This window comes from Grammomys surdaster, unplaced genomic scaffold, assembly GCF_004785775.1.
Source record: "Grammomys surdaster isolate TR1022 unplaced genomic scaffold, NIH_TR_1.0 255, whole genome shotgun sequence".
NCBI classification, from domain to species: Eukaryota; Metazoa; Chordata; class Mammalia; order Rodentia; family Muridae; genus Grammomys; species Grammomys surdaster.
Window position 1 is genome coordinate 6,750,095 of NW_021604696.1, and position 23,766 is coordinate 6,773,860.

Sequence of the window (23,766 nt, forward strand, 5' to 3'; positions counted from 1 at the left end):
AATGACGCGTTGCCACAGTCTAGGAGACAAAATACTGGAAATCTGGCCTGCTGTGGTGACACAGTCCTGTATCCCCAGCCCTCAGAAGTGGAAGGTAAGAGGGTTAAGAGTTCAAGACCAACCTGAGGTACAGAGTGAGATTGTCTAAAACAGTGGATCTCAACCTTCTGTGACCCTTTAATCCATTTCCTCCTGTTGTGGTCACCCCCAACCATAAAATTCTTTCGTTGCTACTTCATAACCGTTATTTTGCTACAGTTATGAATCACAATGTAAGTATCTGATACTTGAACTCCAAAGGGGTTGACCCACAGGTTGAGAACCACTAGTCTAAACCAGAAAGGGCTAGGATGCAGTTCATTGGTAGAACAGTGGCCTAGCGTGAGCATGTTGTCCAGGATAGTCCTCTACTGCAATGGCTCAACCACATAGTCTCTATTGTGCTTCTGACTGAGCTCATGATGAGTCTTAAAAAAAAATCCTCGTGCTCGCTTCGGCAGCACATATACTAAAATTGGAACGATACAGAGAAGATTAGCATGGCCCCTGCGCAAGGATGACACGCAAATTCGTGAAGCGTTCCATATTTTTAAAAAAAAAAAATCCTCAAAAACAAAGCCTCAGAAATCTCAATATCCACGAGGGTGATAGCTGGAGCCATTCCAACACATTATATATATGTTTTGACCTGGAGAGATGTCCACAACGTAGTCTGTTAAATTAGAAAAGCAACTTCTCAATCATTTATATTTTTAATCTCACGAGCAAATACCTCTCATGTATATATGCAGTTCTTTGTACTCAAGATACTTCTGTTGCCACCCTGGAGAATTCCAGGAGGCAGAGCTTCCAAGTCCCACAATACACAAAGGAAATCCTCAACCCCTCCTGCTTCAAATCATTTCCAGACTCAAAATGTTAATTGTGCTGAGGTTGAGAAAAGCTGTCTTAGAATGGGTGGGAGGCAGAAAGAATAAATGCCAAATTGCCAGCTTGTGTTACATATATTTTTTTTTTTACAATGTGCTTTTGATGTTTGAATAAGAATGACCCCATGAGCCGGGCGGTGGTGGCGCACGCCTTTAATCCCAGCACTTGGGAGGCAGAGGCAGGCGAATTTCTGAGTTCGAGGCCAGCCTGGTCTACAGAGTGAGTTCCAGGACAGCCAGGGCTACACAGAGAAACCCTGTCTCGAAAAACCAAAAAAAAAAAAAAAAAGAATGACCCCATGAGACCATATATTTGAAGGCTTAGTCGTTAAGGAATGGCATTACTTGACAGAGATTAAGAACTATGGCCTTGTTGGAGGAGGTGTGTCACTGAAGGTGAGTTTTGACATTTTCAAAAACCCAAGCCAAGCCCAGTGTCTCTCACTTCCTGCTGCCTGTGAATCCAGAGGTAGAATTATCAAGCTCCTTCTCCAGCACCGTGTCTGCCTGTGCACTGCCATGCTTCCCTCCACGATGATAATGGACTAAACCTCGGAACTGTAAACCAGCCCTAATGAAATGTTTTCCTTCATAAGTGTTGCCATGGTCATGGTGTCTCTTCAACCTAAGGAAGACATCTAGTCTTAGTTTTCCTGAGTGTTATCTAAAGGAGAAAGGATGGTAGAGATAGCTGATGGGGCTGGCTTGGTTTTTTTCCTCTTAATGCAGGTATAAATCAGTAATGGGTCCACTGGGGAAAAGATGCCTGGAATTAAGCAATTATTTTCCCAATTTAACCCAGATGATTGTAGTGAAGATAAGGAAATAACAATGAAAACCATGCAAAGTGTAAGCCCATCTTCAAACAGAGTCAATAAATTTGGTGCCTCAGTATAGACTATTTTTTTTCTTGGTGAGGGCAGCCATGAAGACCAGGTTAGTTCCTCTGAACTAACATACCACTAGACCCTTTTGAAAATAACCTACAAGGTGTAGGTGACAACACCCAGGAATTTAGTCCTTTGTAGTTTTCTTCAAATTGACCTTTTGGGGTCTCAAGCCCTATAAACTACATATTTGGTCCAAGTGGCAGGATTTACTAAAACTCACTTGATATTATGTCAGGCCTCTGCAAGTTATTGAGGATTCCATCACTGGGACGCAATTAGGGAAGCATAGATGTTGTATGCTGCCACAGTGTTTCAGGAATGTTACACAAAGAGAATAAAATGAAGACGCCAGTGTTTGGAAGTCCACTAACGAACGCTCTGCCACGAGTTGTCATGCTTTATCTGTGTGCAATGGGGAGCAATGGAGGATGCTGTCTAAATTAGAGACCTCTGGCCACAATGCCTATCATGATTTCCACTTGCATTATTAACTCTCCTTCCTTCTCTCCTCCTCCTAGTATCCTCATAGTTTCATAACCTCGTGGAGTGGCCACCAGGAGATATCCATGCCTCCAAAGCCCGTACCCCCTACCCCCCACCCACGACCCGTCCCTGGGGCTCATATCATCACCTCCCATGACACTACTGTAGGAGGAAAATTGAGGGCGGTGCAACACCTTTAATCCCAGCAGAGGTAACCAAATCTCTGTGACCTCGAGATCAGCCTATCTACATAGGGAGTTTCAGGTCAGCCAGGGCTACATAGTGATACCGTGCTTTAACAAAACAAAACAGAGAGTGGAGGTGGGGCTTAAGGCTAAGACTATGGGGAGGTCCTGTCAAATTCTGACGGAGTGGGCCATTGCAACAAGTTGGTAATGGCTAAAGCTCTGTCTGCAGACACGAACCCGCAGCTAACAGGCATAACAAACAAAACAGTCTTCCCGAGCTCACGCCCAAGTCTGAATCATTGGTGGTGGAAGTCCGTGACTGAGGGGGACTTCGGCTTCCACAGTACCTCCACCACAGAAACTACTAAGTAGCTGGGACACTGGGGCGTGAGCACGCAAGCGGAACGGTCGCGAACCTGAAAGCCGCTAGCGGTCACGGCGATTGACGCCACGCCCCCGAGGAGGCGGGAGCCTGTGCGGCCGGCAAAGAGGCAGAGCTGCGCATGTGCAGCGTCTACTTTTAGTGCGGCTTCGGCCGGGTGGGGACAGGAAGCGGAAGGCTGACCAGGAGTTGTTAGTCGCCCACCAACGGAAGTCCCGCCTGTCTTGTTCAGTCTGTTACCGGAAGTGCATCTGCTGGTCTTGGGCGAGATGGCTTCAAGGTTACTTCGCGGAGTAGGCGTCTTGGCGGCGCAGGCCCTGAGGGCCCACGGGCCCCGTGGCGCAGCCGCGACCCGCTCCATGGCTTCTGGAGGTACGTGGGCAGTTGGGCGCGCCATGTCGGTGTCCTTGGCCTCCGGGGTGGTTGGTGATGGGCGGTCGAGCGGGGTCGGCCATTAGAGCTCCCTCGAGCTCCGCTGACCACCTTAGTCTCCGGGAGCCGGCTCTTCCCCCGGTCTTGCTGTAATTTTGGCCGCTCACCCGATTGACCCGGCTTTCAAAGTGCCCTAACTGGAAGATGCCGGGTGACCTTGGGAGAGAGGGACTATTGGAGGGATAAGAAAGCTCTGGACCGACATTCAAATCCCTTGCCCGCTTCCAGCCAATATACTCTTATTGACTTAATTTTAGGGAAAGTAAAAAACAAAGCCTCTGTGGTTGGAAGGGAAAACCTGTTGGGCTTCGGAGACATGTCTCAGTGGGCTTAGGGGACTGTGGAAATAGGTAGCTTGGGAGCCCACCAAAGAAGCGTATAAAGTCACCGTTCCGGTGTTGGTCTTTTTAGCGTGTATTCATTGTAGTCATATCAGCTGCCGTAATAAATTTTTCTTCTTCTAGGCGGTGTCCCTACTGATGAGGAGCAGGCAACCGGGCTGGAGAGGGAGATCATGATAGCAGCACAGAAGGGACTGGTGAGGAGAAGCTCTGTGTCCTCTGGAGCCCTTGGGTTTGGATGGGATCAGAGGAGTCTCCTGTCAGCCAGCGTTTGGTCCTGACAACCCAGCTTGTAGGAATAGCCCCTTTACAGTGCAGTGGCAGGGGTTATCTGTCATAATTAGTCAACAGTCAACTCTGTGTCTTTCAGGACCCATACAATATGCTACCTCCAAAGGCAGCTTCAGGCACCAAGGAAGACCCTAATTTAGTCCCATCCATCAGCAACAAGAGAATAGTGGGCTGCATCTGTAAGTACCTTGTTTTTATTTTCTGGCCCATTTGTTTATAGCCTGCTACACAGAACGTCTACAAATTGCTTCAGAAACGTGTGTATGACTGACTATATGTGCATAAAAATATGTGTATACATTGTTGTAAGGGTTCTGACTGTCGGTAAGTCTCAGTATGCATGAGAAGCCACAGGAGTTAGATGTCCCTGGAGCTGTAGTTATAGGCCAGGTTGTAAGCCACTTGGTTTGGGTACTGGGAATTGAACTCGGGTCCTCTGGAAGAGCAGTCTATGCTCTTAATTGCTGAACCATCTTTCTAGTCCAGGTGGTGTATAGAACTTGTATGCCAGGTACTGTTTCAGTCACTAGGGATACAAATGAGTACAGATCCTGGTTTGGAATTCTACAGAGGGACTAGGATTGTTAGATCCTATAATGACCTGTACAAGGTTATCTTACCTACAGGTAAACTCGGCCACAATTTTTCATTTGAAGGAGCAGAGCTTGAAGTGGTCTCTTGATCAGTGGCAGTTTTGTTGCTGTGTCCAGAGTGTCTGTAGGAAAGAGATGAATGTTGAAAGTCTCCCTTTGTACACAGGCGCTGGATGACGTTCAACCGTCTTTCCCTTTCAGGTGAAGAGGACAACTGTACTGTCATCTGGTTTTGGCTGCACAAAGGCGAGAGTCAGCGGTGCCCAAACTGTGGAACCCATTACAAGCTGGTGCCCCACCAGATGGCCCACTGAGCCCCTGTGTTAACTTTTCAGAATGTAAAGGATAATCTCTCTCTAATAAAGACTAGCCGTTGCACTGGCTCCTCCCATAGCTGGCTAGTCTTATTTCTATAGAGTTGTTTTTGTTTGTTTGTTTGTTTGTTTGTTTTTTAAATATTGAGACCACCTGTCTCTTGATACTGGCTTGACATCCTCTTAGAATGTAAACCAGTATAGAGTTGTTAGAATTTTATTTTTAAAAAATTTTAAACTTGTTGTTGTTATTTGTTTGTTTGTTTTTCGAGACAGTGTTTCACTTTTCTCAGTCCTGGAACTCACTCTATAGGCCAGGCTGGCCTTGACCTCAGATTCCGAGTGCTGGGATTAAAAGCATCTGCTACCACGGCCTATCCAAAAATTCTTTTAAATTTTAACTTTTATATAATGATAGAGGGGTAAAACCCAAGGGGGATTGTTAAGGGCAAGGGCAGTGACAGCATGCCGACCTTGCTCGGGCTTTTGTGGTTCTGCTCTGATAATGACTGAATAACTGGGCCATACGCTTCTGAGCTACTCTAACCCTGAAGCTGGACTTAGGGGAAGGACATTGTAGGGCTCCAGTCCACTCTGTCCTCCAGTGAGAGCCAGCTCTGTAATCTCTGTACCTGTCTATGGTTCCCTTTAAAGGAGAGAGACTGAAGAGAGAGACGCAGTAAGCTGGACACGGTGTGTGGTGGAAGTCCCAGTCACTTGGGAGTGTGCCGTGAGAAGACACCTGAGCCTGGGCCTTACTCTACAAAATAATAGTAATAATTTGAACTTAGTATTGGTATCTAGATATTGACTAAATTTTTATGTGTGGGAGTTTTTCTTAGAAATACTCATGGAAATACAAATTGGCGGAGGACAGCAAGTTTATGATGTGTTGGTGAAATTCTCAAAGCAGTTACCTATAAAATGGAAATAGCTTCTCATTCTGTGTTGAAATTTGCCAGAGATGACTTTAGCTACTATCTATGAAATGGATTCACCATACATAATTTAGGGGTTGATTTCAGGGATGGAAAGCCAAAGAGAGAGGACCACCATCGTGGTGACCTGTGAGGAAGGTGTAGTCTAAGCCTTTGCTTCCACTCTTCACTGTGCTTGATCATCCCTGCTTCCACACACTCAGGCATCGATTGGCCACTTGAGGCCTTTCCTGTGGGAAAGGAGTCCCACCCGCTGAGCTATGAAATCTTCCTCTGACAATCCCACTTTAAATGCTGTTCCTCACTAGCTGGACCCTGAAGACTCCAGGTATTGCTGGGAAGCGCTTCTGTCTTCAGCCTGGTGCACTGCACTGTTTGTTTTTACACTGTCCTTCACATTGTATAGAAAGATCTAGATCATTAGGTCAGTCTGTGCTCTCCCAGGCTTCTCATTGCCAAGTCCCCCTCACTGTTTTTATTTTAACAGTTGTTACCAGTACTGAAAGAAAAATCTCCCAAGATCTTTCCATGCTGTGGTATGCAGAACAATCTTCTCAAGGTGCCTACATCTTGATCCACCCCCAAACCTGTATGTACTTTAGGTCATACAGCAAATAGGAATTGAGGTTGTGCATGGAATTGGGGTTGCTGGCTTTAGAGCTCAGGATTGCTGGCTGCCTGGCCACCTCTTGCTCAGCATGTAAACGTACCAGCTGCCCGGCCTGATGACTGAGTTCTATCCCTGGGACTCTGATGGTGGAAGGAGGGAACCAACTCCCGTTAGTTGTTCTTTGCCCTCCGCACACATGCTATGGCACACGTGCACACTAATAAATGAGCCAGGAAATGCAAATGGTCTCTGGAAGGCAGGCAAGAGTGATTATCTACTCTCCAGGTATGAAGGCCTGTGGGCGCTCTGGTTTTAGCTCAGTGAGACCCATGTTAAGTTGGTATGTAAGATAAAAATTTTACATCCTAAGTCACTACATTTGTGATTAACTTTTTATAGAAGCAATAAAAAACTAAAACAAACAAGTAAATTCTTGAGTCCATAGGCCTTTAATTTAGCTGCACTTTGGAATCACCCAAGATCTACAAGTCTTAGGACCCATTCATACATGAAGCAGTCCCTGGGGGTGGGACTTGGGTAGCAGAGCTTTGGCTCCCCAGTTAGTTTTAGTCTGCAGCTATGACTGAGAACACTTGGCTAGCCACAGGCTTGAGCAGCTCCTGTACCTCCCAGGAGCATTTAGGCTTAGAAGGAAATGCAGTGTTTTGCACATCTGAGCCTTTGGTTCTGTCTCCTGTCACCAAGGAAAAATAGAGTCATTATCTGCAAGTTCAGGAATAAACATTTTCAGGACCACTTGCAAATTGCCAATCTGATACTCCATCATGTATGTATGTATGTTTTTTGTTTCTATTTTGATCTAACTGGCTGGTGTGGAACTCCCACTGTAAACCAGGCTGGCTCAAACCTGCCTGTCTCTGCCTCTTGAGTGCTGGAATTAAAGCTGCATGCTACCACTGGTGCGGCTATTTGTTTTAATTTTATTCTGTGTGCACGCATGCATGTGCATCGTTTGTGGTCATATGATCCACAGCACATATAGAAATCAGGACAACTTTGCGAAGTTGTCTTTGTCCTTCCATTGCGTGTGTATGGTTTGGGGAAGTTGACTCATGACACCAGGCCTGTGTGGTAAGTGCCTTTACCTACTGGGTTGCATCTTTAACTCTTGTGCTACGTACATCTTACAGACTCTACCTAACTCCTCCAGTGGGCTATCAAAATTAGGAAAGTATAGTTTTTTTAAGTCATCTAATCCTAAGGTATCAAGTTTTCCTGAATGTTCGTTTTATTTTTTTATGATGTGTGTGTGTGAGTGAGAAAATGTTCCTTTATAGCCCAGGCTAGCTACAAACTCAAGGTCCTTCTGCCTCGTCCTCCTAGCTGCTGGAATTACAGGTATGTGTCGCCATGTCCAGCTGTTCAGTGTCTTTTCTAGCAAGAGGGTCCAGTTCAGAGTCACATTTCCTTCCATTGTGATGTCTGCGGCAGTTCCTCTTACTCATTCTCTTGACCTTGTCTCTGGTTTTTAAATTTTAATAACCCAACTTCCATTTGTGCTGTTTATATACTTGTGGGTGTGGAGCCATCTACTGGAACACAGGTCAATTTAGCAGCAACTTAAACACTTTAAAGAACAGACTCCCTCCCACAGAAGCAACCAACTGCCCATAGTACCTGAGTTGGGGTGGGAGTTCATGAACCTGTTTCCACACCTTGCTAGAAGGCTGATTGGCTTGATCTTGTGCAGGCAGCTGTAGCTGCTCTGAGTTGCCGAGTGCACTGGTCCTGCCTATGACAGCCAGAAGATACTTGTAGTCCAGTCCTTCCCAACTTCTGCCTCTTCAGTGATGGTCTGAGTCTTGGGGAAGGAGATGGGGAATACCATAGGTGTCTCTTTGTGGCTGAGCTCTCTATGGTCATGGAGTCTTTACACTTTGACCAGTTGTGAGTTTGTGATAACCATCATCCACTGTACAAACTAACTTCTCTGTTAAGGTCTGAGAGCTGCACCAATTAAATGAGAATTTAGAGGGGCGTTTGGACCTATGTAGAATAGCCATAGCTTCATCCTGGGGCCAGTAAGCCTCCCCAGCCACGAGGGTTTGGACAGGTTTGCTGTGCCCAGGCATGTGTTTCTTCAGTCTGCGGTGGGTTACTCCCCAGACTTTGGTGTCACAATCGCACTCATGGGCATCTCTTGCCAGGCCAGTCATTTCAGTTCACAGCCGGGTCTGCATGATATCTTGCAGTGCTGAGAGTGAGCCAGCAGGGAGGAAGCTCCCCAGTTGGTTCCAGTTTGATTTTCATATGCCCTGTCACCAATGTGTGGGTATCCTCAGCAATAAGGTCTTTCCATCAAGAGCTAGGAGCAGCCAGAAATAAGCAACAGCCTGTATTGAGAGTCTCCCAGACACAGCAGCAACAAAAGGGAGGAAGTCTATACATGAAGGTGAAGGCAGGCTTTCAAGTGTAGTTTATCAACTGAGCCATCCCTCCAGCCCTTCCTTACCCCGTCATGGACTCACAACTATTTTATTGTATCGCTTACTTTACAGACTGGAGTATGAGGGGCTGCTTCAAGCTGGTCCATGTGTTGCTTACACACTTGAGCTCTTTACAATGCCATAAGACATAGTGTATCTCATGTTTCCCCTTAGGAAACTGAAGGATAGTGCCCAGAAGCCAAGGCCTAGACACTGAGCTCATTGTTTCTGGGGCGCTAATTCTAGGCCCTTCCAGGAGACAGGTAGAAAATCCATGTATATATTCTAATCTGTGCTCTCTTACACACAGGTAAGTGTTCTTGTCAGCATTAGAACAGTAAAACTAGCTCATACCTGTAACTCAGTGCAACATGAGGCTTAGTCTAGCTGCTTTCCTCAGCTGTAGCTTTTCCCATTACAGCAGGCTACCTGTTACCAGGCCATCCCTGCCAGAGGTGTATGGGGGTTATGCAAGGGTTTATCTTAAGAATGAGATTTTTTTTTTTTGACAGATATAAGGGGTCATTCCTGTAGAGAAAACAGCAGAAGAACTAGCAACCAAAACAGAACACAGGATGGGTATGTTTAAGGTAGGGATGGAAAAGACCTCAAAGGCAGCAGCCTGTGGTTCCTAGAAGTGATTTGGCCAGCATCACACTGGTTTATTTTCCCAGCAACTGGAATTCTACTCAACAGATGACTTTTTCTTCTTCCCGCCATGGCTATATTTACTCATAAGGACTCATGAATATTTTATTGTATGGCTTATAACTCATTACAGGTTTGAGGTGGTTACCCGCGCAGTAGATTATGAGCAAACACACTGGCTGGACAGGATGGAGCAGGGTCATGAGCTAGGCTGGGGTCCTCATAGGAAAGGATGGGTAGCAGAGGTACTGTAGCTCACAGACTCAGAGACTGACAAAATGTGGGCATGAGAAGGGAGGAGCTCAGCAGTAAGGTTCCAAACACAGGTAGCTGAGAGCCAGTGGTGCCAGCAGAACCCTGCACAGGAGCTGGTTTGCAGGGTCCCTTAGCACAGGCTGCTGTGTAAACTTTGATGCCATGCTGTGACCACATGGCTGCACAGAATCTGCTGCACATTCCTGATTTTGGCCTATAGCTTTCAACTCTTGGCTCTGGTCACTATTCTTCCATAGTGAAAACTTGTCACCTAGCACACAGTCAACATCCTTTTTCCAGACCCTCCACATGCTAGCCCAACTGACCTCTTTGGTTTATGCCACAGACCAATTTACCCTTCCTTGCCAATGTTCCCTCCCCAGCCTCACTGCCAAAGGACTCTCCCTAACCACTGACTGCCCAAGATCTTACAAGCCAGTATGTCCCACCTGGTGCAGTCCTAACCGTGTCAGCCCAACACTGTTCCAAAATGGCTGACATCTTTCTCCTCTAAGATGAACACTTTGCATTTTGTTCTCCATCAGCCTCAAACATGTGTTGTGCATTATGCACTGACATAGTATCAAGCAAACTTCTCTACTTGCTGAGCTCTCGCTGCCTGTAGGACTCCTGCAGACGTTGTTTGGCTTCTTCCTGAGGAGCCTGGTCCATTCCTAGGCTGCCCTTCCTTCTCATCCTGCTGTAAGCTGGTAAGCCTGCATCAGTGCCAGCACCTGCACACCTCGGCAGGCCTGCAGAGGTGTTCCCAACACATGCGAGGTACACACGTAGCAGCCCTAGCAGGTCACAGCAGGAAAGTATGAGGCTTGTCCTGTTACCTCAAGTTCCTGAGCTCTGCCAGTGTCCTTTCAACACTCCCAGGGATGGGTGAGCAAACAAGAGCACAGAGCCACAAGAATCAGAGCCACACACTGGGCCTTGTCATAATTATTACTATAATGATTTATAAAAACAAGTATTTTTCAGGCAACTGTGTTAAATTACTGTTCAGATCTGGAGAGGGAGGTAAGGCCCTGGTCATGGTGAAGACCTTCTTGAGGGAGTTGAGAACATGCCTACCCTTTGGGTCTGAGTCCTGATTAAATGGCTTTCCCTCAGCAAACAAAGACCATTAACCCCTTCCTGTCCAGGGCACTGAGGGAAAGAGGAGGGAGTAATCAGTGTAGTGCTTTGAAAGGGAGTGGGGCAAACCACGAGCTGTGGCTGCCCATGGCTCTGATGCTCTGACTCTTGGCTACATTCCCTCAGTGGGAATGGAGGACTGTTCCCTAGTCAGTCCTATCTAGGACATTTGCCCTGTCAGGCCAGAAAGAGGAGGCAGCATGAAACACACCACTGTGCCTCACCACCCTGAAGGGAGCTCCTAGCTGTCCCTCCCTTCAGCCTACTTCATAGATTTAGGACTGGGAGCCTGTCAGAGCAAATGGAGCACGTGAGTCTGGTCTTAGAGCTTCAAGGCCAGAGCAAGGAACCACAGGCCAAAGTGGCCCTGCTAAGAGGGTCACTCACACCAACTCAATGTTGGGTTCCTCAGTTCCTATGCTCCAGCTTGGGACTGCCATCCATGCAGCTAAACATTTCTCTCTGTGTGTCTGTGTGTATATGTTGAGCACAGGGGAAAGGGAGGGCTACAGGTGACCATGACTGCACCACCTGCTCCGGGGTCAGGGCATGCAGGGGACCCTAATCTTTGAACACGAACCCAGACCAAAAGGGGTCAAGGGCTCTGGTTCCCCTTTCCTCCCTCTCTCCCAGTATGTCCACCCTCCTTGGGCATTAGAAGGTTTTGCGATGAATCGCACGGGAGCCATCTTCTTCATATTCCTTTTTAGATACCCACATCTTCTTAAAGGTGTCCAGTGAGGCGAGGATGGAGCCACTGTGAGGTGGAGAGACAACACTCATTAGTTCCTGTGGGCTGGGTCAACTGCCATCCCTGGGTCCTCAGATCTCACATTCTTTTACTTGGGAAAGAAGTCCATCCGCTTTCCCCGGCCAGTCTCTCCCCAAGCCCTTCTGCTTGAGCCCAATCTCACCCGATCCATGTGGAGTACAGCCGTTCCTGAGGAGCAGAGATCTAGAAGGAACAAAGGATTGTATAAACACACAGCTGCCAAGCTCAAACCCAAGGCGGTGAAGCCATGAATGGTCGGACACAGTGCAGGATGGGACAGGCTCAGCAGGGGTCCCACCTCCCCAACCCAGCATCCACTGCCCCAGAGGGTTTCAGTCTTACCTTGATTTTAACGTCCTTTGGGGCAAGCTTCTTTACCTCACTTAGTAACCTGTCTCCAAAGCCTGTGGGGACAAGGACGGCCAAGCCTGGACCACAGCCCATCTCCTTGCCACAGTGGTCTGTAGACCCTAGCTGTTGCTGTCTCCCTTCCTGCACATCTTCCCAGACTGAGGGGCCATGATGTAACACCCTGGCTGTGGGTGGGCAGAGCCTGCTCAGGGACTGACATGGGTTGTAGTCTAAGGTCACGCAGCTCTACCTGACCCTGTGTCCTCAGTGAGCACTGCAAAGTCAGGCCTAAGGAAAACTTACTTCACTTTAGTGCCTGGTTATTGTTTTGGTGTCTTTCTTTTCATTTTTTAAAAGGAGTGTCTCATCCCGTGTAATCCAGGCTTGACACTCAACTCATGATCTTCCTGCCTCAGCCTCCTGAGTACAAAAATGGCAGGTGTAAGCCTCATGCCTGGCATGCAACAAGCTAAAAACATCTATCAGAAAACTCAGCTCACTGAGAACCGCCAAAGAGGTGATGGAAACGGCACACAGCCGGCTCCAGAGAGTGCTCTGAGGTGCCAGACACCCTGGGCCTGTGGCCTTGCCACTATCTTCCCAACAGTACCTTTAAAGAGTGTTGAACCCCCTGACAGCACGATATTGGAGAAAAGTGTCCGGCGGAGGTCCATGTCAGACTTGTGGATGGCAAAGGCTAGAACTTCATGGAGCCCCTCACTCTCATCCCCCACCAGGTCTGGCTGAAACAGCAGTTCAGGGGCTCGGAAGCGTGCAGGTCCCACCTGTGGAGAAGATGGCTGAGGCACAGGTTTCTCCAGAGAAGCCAGTCCTTTCCCTGATGGTTGGCATTAGCTACCACCCTAGAATCAGGCCTGGCTACTTACATCAAGCGTGCTGCCATCTGGAAGGGTGTATTGCACCTTCTCAGTCTCCAGAGCCTCGTCCTTTTGTGGGTTGATGGACAGGTAGCAGGCTCGCTGTATGGGCGGAACAGATTCTTAAGCAGGCTGTAGCAGAACACTTGTAGACAGAGCTTACTTTCATATCTGGGCCTTCCCAGCCCCAGCCACGCCCCCATGCTCTTTATCCCCAGCTTGGCCCTCGTCCACAACCCCATGCTCTTTATTACCTCTTTGATGGTCCGAACGACCTCAAACTCGGCTGAGGTGTGGAAGTCAGCCCCTTCCTTGCGCAGCAGCAGCCTCAGATATCGAGAGACGTCTCGGCCCGCAATATCTACCCGCATGATGGAGTGTGGCATGGCAAAGCCCTCATAGATGGGGACAGCGTGAGTGACCCCGTCCCCCGAGTCTAAAACCACTCCTGTGGTGCGTCCTGTTGCGTACCTGCCACCAGGTCAGTATTCTTTTACTTCAGCCACTGAGGTGAGAGGATCTCCTCAACCCCGCAAGGGACCCTGGGATATGATTTTTACTAATGCAGAAGGCATGGAGGGGACCAGGAGGCTATGCCTCCTGGAACATCAGGGCTTAGGGCACTCACAGGCTGAGCACGGCCTGCATGGAGATAAACAGTGCAGGAACATTGAAGGTTTCAAAGAACACCTCTGCTGCCTTCTCCCGGTTCTTACTGGGGTTCAGTGGGGCCTCCGTCAGAAGAACAGGATGCTGTGAGAGAAGAGAGTCACACACAAAACAGGCTAAGCCCTAGAAGAGCTTTACTGAGCTAAAAGCACCACTCAACAGCCACCTGTCCCTCCGGAGGACTCCAAATGAATCAGCTCTAAACCCCCCAGGCCCTGGAACATTTCGCTTGGCTGTCATTGGGTTCTCTCTCTCTCTCTCTCTCTCTCTCTCTCTCTCTCTCTCTCTCTCTCTCTCTCTCTCTCTCTCGGAGGTCCTATTGATAGGCAGTCAGAAAGCTGGGAGTGTGGAGGGGAGGGTGGGTACCACACCTCCTCAGAGAAGGTCTGCAGCTGGTCCTTAGAGTAGACATACTGCCAGATGCGCTCCATGTCATTCCAGTCCCGTACCACACCGTGCTCCATGGGGTATCGGATGGTCAGCAGCCCCCGGTGCTCCTGGAGGACAGGGAGAAAGCCAGACATAGCACCTGACCCCCACATGCTGCACACTATGAAGTAGCTATCTCTTGCCTCTGCCTGCTAGGTATCTCTGTTGTGTCCAGAGGCTCCCAGAGCTCGGCTGGCTCAGCTCTCTCAGGACCAGGGAAAATAACAACATGCCTTATTGAATACAGTCTTTTGAGCCAAACAGAAGCCATTTTCATCAGATCAGCTGTGCCTGATGGCAAGACACCATCACAGGCAGGTGAAGGCTAACTGAAGGGGAGCTCCATCACTCCCAATGGGTGGAAACTTTCCAGGTGCTCAGGCTTCCCTATAGTACTGTAAGTAGCCCCTCACCCATACCCCAAGTAAGCCCAATAACCTCACTGCTGTAGTTAGAGTTTGGGTTTCTTAAGAACCCAGTTATATGCCGGGCGGTGGCGGCGCACGCCTTTAATCCCAGCACTTGGGAGGCAGAGGCAGGTGGATTTCTGAGTTCGAGGCCAGCCTGGTCTACAGAGTGAGTTTCAGGACAGCTAGGGCTACACAGAGAAACCCTGTCTCGAAAAACCAAAAAAACCACAAACAAACAAACAAACAAACAAACAGAATCCAGTTATATGAATATGTTTTTGTTTTAATCTCAGGTGTGAGATGAGGCTGCTTCACAGCAGGTGATTATGATTTGCTTCATGCAACAGCAGGGGTGTGACTTTGCCAATTGCAGATAGTTTAATTCTGGGAACTTTGGAGAGGGTATAAATGCCAGAGCCCCAGAGGGACCAGGGATCACTCTGAAGAAGGTGGCTCCCAGGCCTCATGGCCCCATCCCTGGTCGTTGTTGTTTAAAGCTGATTGAAGAAGATTGGACTCACCCTAGGAACTCAATGTCTCTAATCAGCAGGAGGCTGCTTAAGGAGGTCTACACTTCCTTTCCCCTCTAACCTTTGTTCTCTCCTACCTAGTGTTGAGGGGCCCTGTCCCTGAAGCCCCAAGGGAAGTTGCTTGTGTGAAGAAGGTACTGCAATGCATATACACATGGCTAGAACCCTCCACATTAACCTGGGATTTAGACAGAAAGGTAGAAAAAAGGAGAGGGTGGTGTTGGCTTAATTTTTCTTGTAGGTGGGGGACCAAAAGGCACACAACTCAGATCTGTGTTAAGGCCCTTGCTGAGGTCCAGGTTTTGGAAACAGTGGGAAGCACTGGGTTAATGAGAATGAGGTAAAGAACTAAGAGGTGGCATTTGGTACTCCAGTCACTGGACAAGACAGGATGGTGTTTCCCGGGAGGTTAAAAGGAAGTTGCCTTAGCAGGGACCCTGGGACAGGGATGACGCTTCAGTGGTATTCATGGCTCATTATGCCAGCTGCTGGTGGAGGAAGCTTTTGGGAGGGGCTAGAGATCATAACTGCCACTTCCCTAATGAGGTAGCCAGGGATACCTGTAGGGGTGGACCAGATAAATACCATCCTGTCTTCTCCAGGGGACAGGAGGCCCCATGCTGAAGTATGAATTTACTGGCTCTCCGATGATACGAACCAGGTATGGTGGCATACCTTGAATCCCACCACTCAGAAGGCAGAGACTGGTCGATCCCTGTGTGTTTGAGGCCAACATGGTCTACAGAGCCAGTTTGAGGACAGTCAGGGTTACAGAGAAAGACCCTGTTTGAACAACCTGCCCCCCACCCCCCATAAAAAAGCCCCAAATTATTTAGGCTTTGGTAGGAAGTAGGTTCCTGGCAGCCCCCAAGAATATCAAATATCAAAGAATATCAAAGGCAATGAGTCTTAGGTGATGGAAATGGTCTAGAACAGTGCAGGTAAAAAGGATTAAGTCTGACCAGAGTTGGGCTACCTTCCTCCCCTGAGCATGCTCTCAAGTCCCTTTAGCAGCCTGGTGTGGCAGACGGAGAGGCACCGCCTGGCTGCAGTGGTACTATCATGCCAACCAAGGATGCACCAATCTCAAGAAGGTGCAGCCCTGACTGCGAGGTGGGCAGGCATAACAAATCTGTTCCCCTGGCCTTCGGTCTGGTCAGCTTGAGCCATCTGAGCCACACTGAGTTCATCAAGGACTCATGACAGTGCCCCAGGATGAGGAAGCCAGACAACTGGTACAAACAGGTGGGATCTCTTGACGCTGTGCTGGACCTTCTGATGTTTTACGTTAGTATCTCCTCTGCTTGGATTTCTGAGAACTGATACTGCCTAGAATGGACTTTCAAAGTACTTCAAGGTTATCTTCACTTCACAACACTATTTGCAATGGGATGGAGACCTAGGCTCTTGCTTTGTCATCCTGAGCATCCCTGGTAAAAGGTTTAATTATGCATATGACGTGATGCTAGCCTGTGTGCTTTGCAGGTTTGGAAGCCCACCTGAAAGACTTAATAGCACATCCCGAAGGAGCACGGATGGGAAGGATGTCAGTTCACAGAGGGCTTGGGGGCCTAGCACAACTATGGAATTCTCAGGGGCTTTATGGTTGGGTGACACACAGATGATACCCACAGTGCTGGCTAGTCTTATGCCTTCTTGACACAAGCTAAAGTTATTTGAAAGGAGGGAGACTCAATTGAGAAAATGCCGGCGTGAGATCAGCTAGCTGTAAGACATTTTCTTAGTGATTGATGTGGGGGCTGGTGGTGCTGGCTTCTATAAGAAAGCAGGCTGAGCAAGCCATGAGGAGCAAGCCAGTAAGCAGCACTCCTCTATGGCCTCTGCATCAGCTCCTGCCTCCAGGTTCCTGCCCTGACTTCCTCTGATGATGAACAGCAATGTGGAAGAGAACTGAATAACCCTTTCCTCCCCAGCTTGCTTCTTCATCATGGTGTTTCATCAAGCAATAGAAACTTAAAGGTAACTGAGAAATCTGCAACGACCCTTCAACGTAACGACTAAGGAGTGATGCAGGATTCCTTCTGAGAGTGGAAATTGATGTCTGGAGGCTTGGAGGTTACTGAGAATCCCGGGCTGGAGAGATGGCTCAGTGGTTAGGAGAACTGACTGCTCTTCCAGAGGTCCTGAGTTCAATTCTGAGCAACCACATAGTGGCTCACAACCATCTGCAATGGGGTCTGATGCCCTCTTCTAGTGTGTCTGAACAGAACAATGGTGAATAAATAGAATTAAAAAAACAAATAAACAAAAACCAACAACTGTGAATCTCAGTGCTAGGGGTGGGTTGACCGAGGAGACCCTATGAGCCTGCTAACAATAAAGGATACTGTCACACTGCTGGCTGTGTACTAAAACTAGATAGAAAGGCCTTGATGGCTGAAGTCATTGCATGCTTCAGTTGTAGGACTTGGAAAAATCCAGCTGAGACTAAGGTGAAGTGTTCTCCTGCCACTGGTTAGCTTTTACAGTCCTAGAGGGTGCTATGAAACCTGCTGGGAGAATTACAGCCCAGAGCCCTACCTGGTACAGCCCTTGCATGCTACACCATGGAAGTGCCCATTAGTGAGATAATGACACGAACTGTTACAGGTACAACCGACTTTCTGATTAGACTTAAGGCCGGCTCCACAGATGGAAATTTTCATCTGCTACTGTGAGCTCAGACAGAAATGCTCCCTGGATTGGGGAAGTCACAGGCTCTAATCAGGAAACAAATGTGATTGTTAAATGAAAGTGACACGGCTGCCTAAAGTGCCTTCCGAGTATTTGTGTTTACACACTTGGGTTCCTACTGCTGTTAGCTTCCACTGGATGTCTTTGTTTCCTCTTTTTCCCTTTCTTACTTATTTCTCAGAAGGATAACAGCAAGACTACAGACATGGAGAGATAAATGGTCAAGACGATATGAGGGCTTGGTACCCTGCTGAAGAGCAAGATATCTATGTCACCCCCTCCAAGGCCCCAGGGAACATCACTGAGGGGAGCCTGTAAGTGTGTAAAGCCTATACAAGCTGAAAGACAGGATACAGTGTTACAGAATGCAATATTCCAACCAAAAGAGGAGCTATGGGCTGGAGAGATGGCTCAGCGGTTAATAGCATTGACTGCTCTTCATGAAGTCATGAGTTCAAATCCCAGCAACCACATGGTGGCTCACAACCATCTGTAATGGGATCTGAAGCCCTCTTCTAGTGTGTCTGAAGACAGCTACAGTGTATCATATACATAAAATAAATAAATCTTAAAAAAAAAAAAAGCCATTTTCATCAGGTCAGCTATACCTGCTTGCAAGAATCCTTTTGAGCAGCCCTGCTGAGGTTCCCTTAGCAGAGGGTATGGGGAGGGTCACTGGACCTCCCAGCCATTGACAGGCAGTTTTACCCAACCTGCATATGGTCTCAGGGTCTCGAGAAGTGGTGGTGTACACAAGCTGGGGAAGGATACCGGAGAGTTGAGGTTGCTGTGGATCCTACACTAGTCTCTCACCCATGCTCTGTCAGAAAAGTCTTTGGCTCCCCAGAGTGAAATCTGGTGGAATCCTAGTCTGGTTTCTCACTGGGGCCTTAGAAAGAACCCCTGTTTATATCTACCCAGGGGAAGAATTCTTGAAACATGTCTGTCCCACGGTCCCTGTCTTTCCCCACACACATTCCTCACTCACTGCCTAGGCTCTCTCCAGCACCTCTTTATGCATCTGCAGTACTGCAGCCAATGTTCTGTCAGCACTGTCCCCCTTGGGCCACCTGAGTCCATCATTCAGGGTACAGCTGGAGCTCTGACCTCTCGGCCCAGATCTCCACCTGCCCTCAGGCGTCCGTCTAGAGGACCTAGACAGACTTCTTGTCCGTCTAACTTAACTTCTTGTACAACAGTGGCTGGCTTTCATCTCCCACAGCCTCTCGTGTGCCCTTCTATTCAGGCCTCCCCTTCCCAGGTGCCTTATTCCCAAGGTGCCTACCTGGCACCTGCCTGTGCTCGGCTGGCTCTTCCCCCACACCCTATCCTGGCTCCCTCACAGTCTGACCTGGTGTGCAGTCACCGGGTAGGCCATCCTAGCCAGAATAAGAAATGGTCCCCGGCCTTCTCAGAGCAGTTATTAGGTCCATCAAACCTAGATGATTCTAATTCTTAACTCACTTTTGGGGGTGGCTGAAGATGCCTTTGAACTTCTGCCTCCACCCCTCCCAAGTGCTGTGACCCCAGTAGGCTTGTGATCTTAATCAGTTCTTTCTCTTATACTTTCCAGTTTCTGAAAGCAGACAGGAGGCCAAACCAGGAGTTCCTTAGGAATGTTGGTTCATTGGTATCGCACAGAAGGGGGTTGCTTGCTCGCTCGCACACATGCACGCACGCACACGCACATGCACACACACACACACACGCATGAACTGAAGGTAAGAGGCCCAAAAAGGCACAGAAATCCTAGAGCAGTTTGCTCTGATCACCAGCCAGCTCTCCTGTGACTGACGAACTCAACTTAGGGACAGTTACCTCTGCTTTCGGTCCAATGAACAGGTCCCCCTCCAGGGCTCCAGCCATAACCCGCATGTGCTTTGGCCGTCCGACACTGCAAAGTCACAGAAGGTCAGTGAGTTGGGCAGGTGCACAGCTGAACCAGTGTCCAGAAAACCTGTAGTCCAACTGCAGAGCTCTGGAGGGTGGCCCTGCTCTAAGCACTGGGAAGTGGCTCAGGGCAAAGTTCAGAGCCTAGACCTATGGGGACTGAGACAGCAGCCTGGGGCATAGAAGCACAAGCAGTTTAGGGTCTGAAGGGACAAGACTCTCCCCAGGAAGGGCTGAGTGTAAATGACAGGATCCCATCACGGCCTGGCTCTAGCAAGGAAGCACTTTTGTTGCCACACTGACTGAGCCTATCCACTCTCTTGTCTGCTGATGGATGGAGGACAGCTTCCTGGTGTATCCCGCCCACGGTGTCCACTCTCCCCCCCGCCCCCCCAACTGCCAGGGCTTCCAGAATAGAGATTCAGTTCTTGGTAAGCATGTACGTGATGAGTTACCATTCTAAATTGTGACCCACATTCCCCACAGACTGCCAACAGCCTTCCCTGACACCCACCCAGAATTTGAAATGGGAAGCTGAAATCCTCTGTGAGTCCCCTTTCCCCTAGACAGGCCTATAGCTCTTAAAGCCACTCCAGGGTTCAGGTCTGATCTGCAGGCCACTGACAGATCCTTCAAGCTCCTCGAGAGGTGCTTCAGGGGGAACCTTCCCAGTGGGCAGGTAGGGCCCAGGCACTCCATGCTCTCTGGGACAGAAGCACTCTGTATTCCTGTTACTATTGGCACTACCTGGGGTATATAGAGGGGGCTGGGCAGGAACAGTTCCTAGAAGCTATACATAACTGAGCCTTGATGAAAACGTTTCTGGGGGCTGGGAGAGGATAGCTTAGAATGCATGCTTAGCTTTCTGGAGGCTAGGGGTTCACCCAAACTCCACAATAATCAGAAAAAAACTTTCCAGGGAGGAAGGGGTGGCCATGTACTCTCCCCAGACTCTCTGTGGGAGTTTAGCTCTTTCCCTAGAGAGAGGTCCTTCTTATTCCTGCTCCTGCCTTCACCACACCCCATCCCCAGGGCAATGCTGGCTGCTTCACCTAGCAAGCTCAGCCAGAAACAAAGGCAAGAGGCTCTGAAGAGGAAACCCAGCAGATACCCTCAAGTCATCTCCACCAATCTGGTGTTTCCCTTTCCGGGTAGAGGAGGGACTTGCCCTCCAAGAAGGGAGCTGTAACATCACAGGGGCGTCTTCCCAAAAGCAAATAAGGGGCTGGGGGAGGTGCTGCCCCAGTGACACTTACTAGTTTGGGAAACAGTACTTAGGAATCTGGTCTCCTGCAAAACCAGCCTTGATTACCCCTGAACCCTGCAAGGAAAAGCAATTGTTTAGCTCCTGCCAATGATTCCAGATGCAGTCAATGTCCCCAAGCAGAGAGAGCTGGCAGTTCCACCAAAGCTGGGTAGGGAGGAAGCCAGAGACCTGACCTAGAGAAGGAGATCACTTGTAAGTACTAGCAGTTCAAAACTAGGTGTGATGCTGCATTTCCTGTCCTGGGGATTTTCATCTCAAGGGGGAGATGAGAAGAACTGTTAGGGGCATCTGGTGGGTGGAGGTTATCAACAATGACAGGCTCCAGATGGGCATCAGTGAGGAGAAGCCACACATCTCTGTGAACGCTACGGCTAGTAGCTGTGGGAAGAGGAATACAGCGACACTCTAAAGATAGCTAGATGCTACACCTCAGCCTTACTCTATTCAAGAATCCTTGTCTTCACCAGCAGACAGAGACCACATACTGGGTCCATGGAGGGTACCACTTGGTGGTCTCCAAGTACCTTTCTTGGGTAGTGAGAGAGGCAGTCCCTGTTCATGCTCCAGCCTGGAAGCTGGACTTAGACTTTCAACATGAAGCTGGCGTACCTTCCACTAACTAAATGAGTCACTACTCACACCCTTTGCCTACCAGTCTCTATCAGGGCCGAAATAAACATGTCCAAGTTACAAGAGAGGGGCTCCCAGTCCAAATGGGGCCAGGCAGGTGCCTCTGAGCTCCTAAGCTTATTGGTCACCAGACAGGTAGGTAGCCTGCCACAAGCACACGCCCAAATCCAGGACTAGCCTCCCTGATAAACAAGTTATGATTTAAGGGAACCCACATGGGTGCTCCAAAAAAAGGCAGCCGCAAAGGGATTCCATCAGGGGCTCACGTGGGAAGGAGTCAGTTCCCAGAAAGAGAAGTGTGTCACCGTCAAAAGCTCCAAGGCCTACACACCAGAGGCATCAGCTCTGGGACACAGCCACAGAAAAACCCCAGCCATGTCAAGGCCTCTGAGGCTAAACACCTCCCAGGGCCACTGAAGACAAGCAGAACCCAGGCTGGAAGACAAAGCCCGGGGAATCAGGACCTCCTTTCTTTCAGGCTTGCAAACAACTATCCCAAACTGCTCCGTCCCGGGGCAAGTGGCCCTGCACTCTCGGAAAGGATCATTTAGAGTGAGGGGGTTAGTTAAAGCGGCAAAGAGGCCACCAAGTGGTGGCTGGAGGAAATTAACGTGCAGTGTTTGCCTCTGGGTGCAGCCCCTTGGGAAGTGTTGTAAAGAGCAACCAGGCCCTCCAAGAGAGAAAGCCAGCAGTGTGCAAGGGGTCAAATGTCAGCCGACCTCCATCAGGCGATCAGAGCCGACCACCAAGCAAAGGAGTCGAAACTTGCCCAGTGCTCCCACCCCAGACAGACATGTTCACCGGCCTAGAGCACCAAGGACCGCCTGGCTGTGTCCAGCTGTCCCGCACAGCCTGCACTCCGAGGGAGGTGATCCGGAAGCCCACCCCTGGCCCCACCGGCGGGGGCCACCACACGCCGCCGCCTGCGACCCCACGGCGGGTCACAGCCCTCCCCCAGCTGCCCGGCCTCACATTGTCGATGACCACGGGCTGGTTAGCGATGATGTCGTAGGACTCCATGGCCCGGCCGAGCCGGCCCTGCCCAGCAGGCGGGCTGCAGGAGGACCGGCGGGCTACAAGGCTCGCGGGGAGACCAGGACCGACGCGACTCCAGACACCGCGCCGCTCCCCTCCCCCAGTGCGCTGCCTACGCGAACGCGGCCCCGCGGCCAATCACAGGTGCCAACTGACCTGATTGACAGCGGGCGCCGAGGCGGGTTGCTGGGGGGGAAGTGGGAGGGGCCTCTTGGAGCCAGCTAACCAATTGAAGCTTCCCGGAAAGACAGTCGGGCGTTGCCAAGGTAGGCTGCGCGGCGTCCGTGAGATGATGTCATGGCTGGGTTCTTAAAGGGGGCAGGAATTAAAAAGGTGGTGGTAGGTCTATTGAAATTGGGAAGTCCTTTGCGTTCATTTAGTGGAAGCTCTTCTTCCACTAGACATCTGTGAGCACTCCTCCTCTTGGGAAGCCACCTCATTATTTCAACAGGAGAGTCAGTTTAGTTAGATTTATTCATCGTTTTGGTTTTTAGAGGTAGGGGCTCTGTGAAACCTAGGCTGGCTTTGAATTTGTGATCCTCCTGCCTCACAAATGCTGAAATTACAAGCATGAGCTACCATACCAAGCAACAGTTTTGGATTTGGTAAAATTCCAACCCTAGGTGAATAATTTCTCTTGTATTTTATTTTAGAAGTATCATTGATTTACATTTAGGCATATGTTTAATTTGAGTTAGTTTTTGTACGTGTATCAGGTAAGCACTGGGGCTCACTTTTTGCACCACTCATCAGTTTATTCCAGTATTATTGTTGAAAATAATATGCCTTCTGGAGATGAGATGGCACGTAAAGGAATTTATCACTAAGGCTGCCTGCTTGGGGTTTGATCCCAGAGACCCACATGGTAGAAGAAGAGAATCAGCTTCCACAAGTTGTCTGATTGATACAAGAGTACCATGGAATATATACAACCACATGCACATACTCACAAACAAAATAAAGTAAAAAAAAAAAAAAGGTGTGGGGTTGTCACATGTCTTTTATTCCTAGTAATGGGGAGCAGAAGCGGGCCAATCTCTGAGTTCCAGAGGTTGGCAGAGGCTACATAGTGGGATCCTGTCTCAAAAAATTATATATAATATGTAATTTATATTTATATAAATTTATAATGTGATATATATACATATATAAATATAAAATCTTTGTCAGATTTCCTTGATGCCTTTGTCAGTAGTTGATATTTTCTTTCTACCTTCTATTCTGTCTTATTGATCCTTCAGCCAGTAACTCATAGACTTCTGGTGTCAGTTTTATGTTTCTGGGCCCAACATTGCAGAAAATCATCTTAAGAGAGGTTATGCCTCTT

The 23,766-nt window shown here is 48.9% G+C and overlaps 2 protein-coding genes and 1 non-coding gene across 4 annotated transcripts; 2 read left to right on the forward strand and 1 right to left on the reverse strand.

The window, feature by feature from the left end:
* The first annotated feature begins 484 nt into the window (after positions 1 to 484).
* LOC114627633 lies at positions 485 to 591 on the forward strand. Its single transcript, XR_003712382.1, has one exon. It is a non-coding gene; the product is annotated as a U6 spliceosomal RNA (small nuclear RNA).
* Positions 592 to 3,041: 2,450 nt separating this feature from the next.
* Positions 3,042 to 4,922, forward strand: LOC114627558 (cytochrome c oxidase subunit 5B, mitochondrial). The gene is made up of 4 exons (XM_028775420.1): positions 3,042 to 3,244; positions 3,769 to 3,842; positions 4,016 to 4,115; positions 4,731 to 4,922. The coding sequence occupies exons 1-4, from the start codon at positions 3,142 to 3,144 to the stop codon at positions 4,841 to 4,843; spliced, it is 390 nt and encodes a 129-aa protein (XP_028631253.1). The 5' UTR covers positions 3,042 to 3,141; the 3' UTR covers positions 4,844 to 4,922.
* A 4,655-nt stretch (positions 4,923 to 9,577) lies between these two features.
* On the reverse strand, positions 9,578 to 22,607 carry Actr1b (actin related protein 1B). Of its 2 annotated transcripts, XM_028775421.1 has the most exons (11): positions 22,377 to 22,607; positions 20,764 to 20,828; positions 19,436 to 19,511; positions 13,926 to 14,051; positions 13,514 to 13,638; positions 13,140 to 13,356; positions 12,895 to 12,987; positions 12,618 to 12,792; positions 11,999 to 12,060; positions 11,799 to 11,839; positions 9,578 to 11,641 (listed from the first exon to the last, which is right to left on the reverse strand). In XM_028775421.1, exons 1-11 carry the CDS (start codon positions 22,422 to 22,424, stop codon positions 11,539 to 11,541), a joined length of 1,131 nt encoding a protein of 376 aa, XP_028631254.1. In that variant the 5' UTR covers positions 22,425 to 22,607; the 3' UTR covers positions 9,578 to 11,538. The 2 variants fall into 2 exon arrangements, with proteins under 2 accessions (XP_028631254.1, XP_028631255.1); XM_028775422.1 differs by lacking the exons at positions 9,578 to 11,641; positions 11,799 to 11,839; positions 11,999 to 12,060 and adding an exon at positions 12,109 to 12,427 and having other exon boundaries at positions 22,377 to 22,424.
* Between the last annotated feature and the right edge of the window lie 1,159 nt (positions 22,608 to 23,766).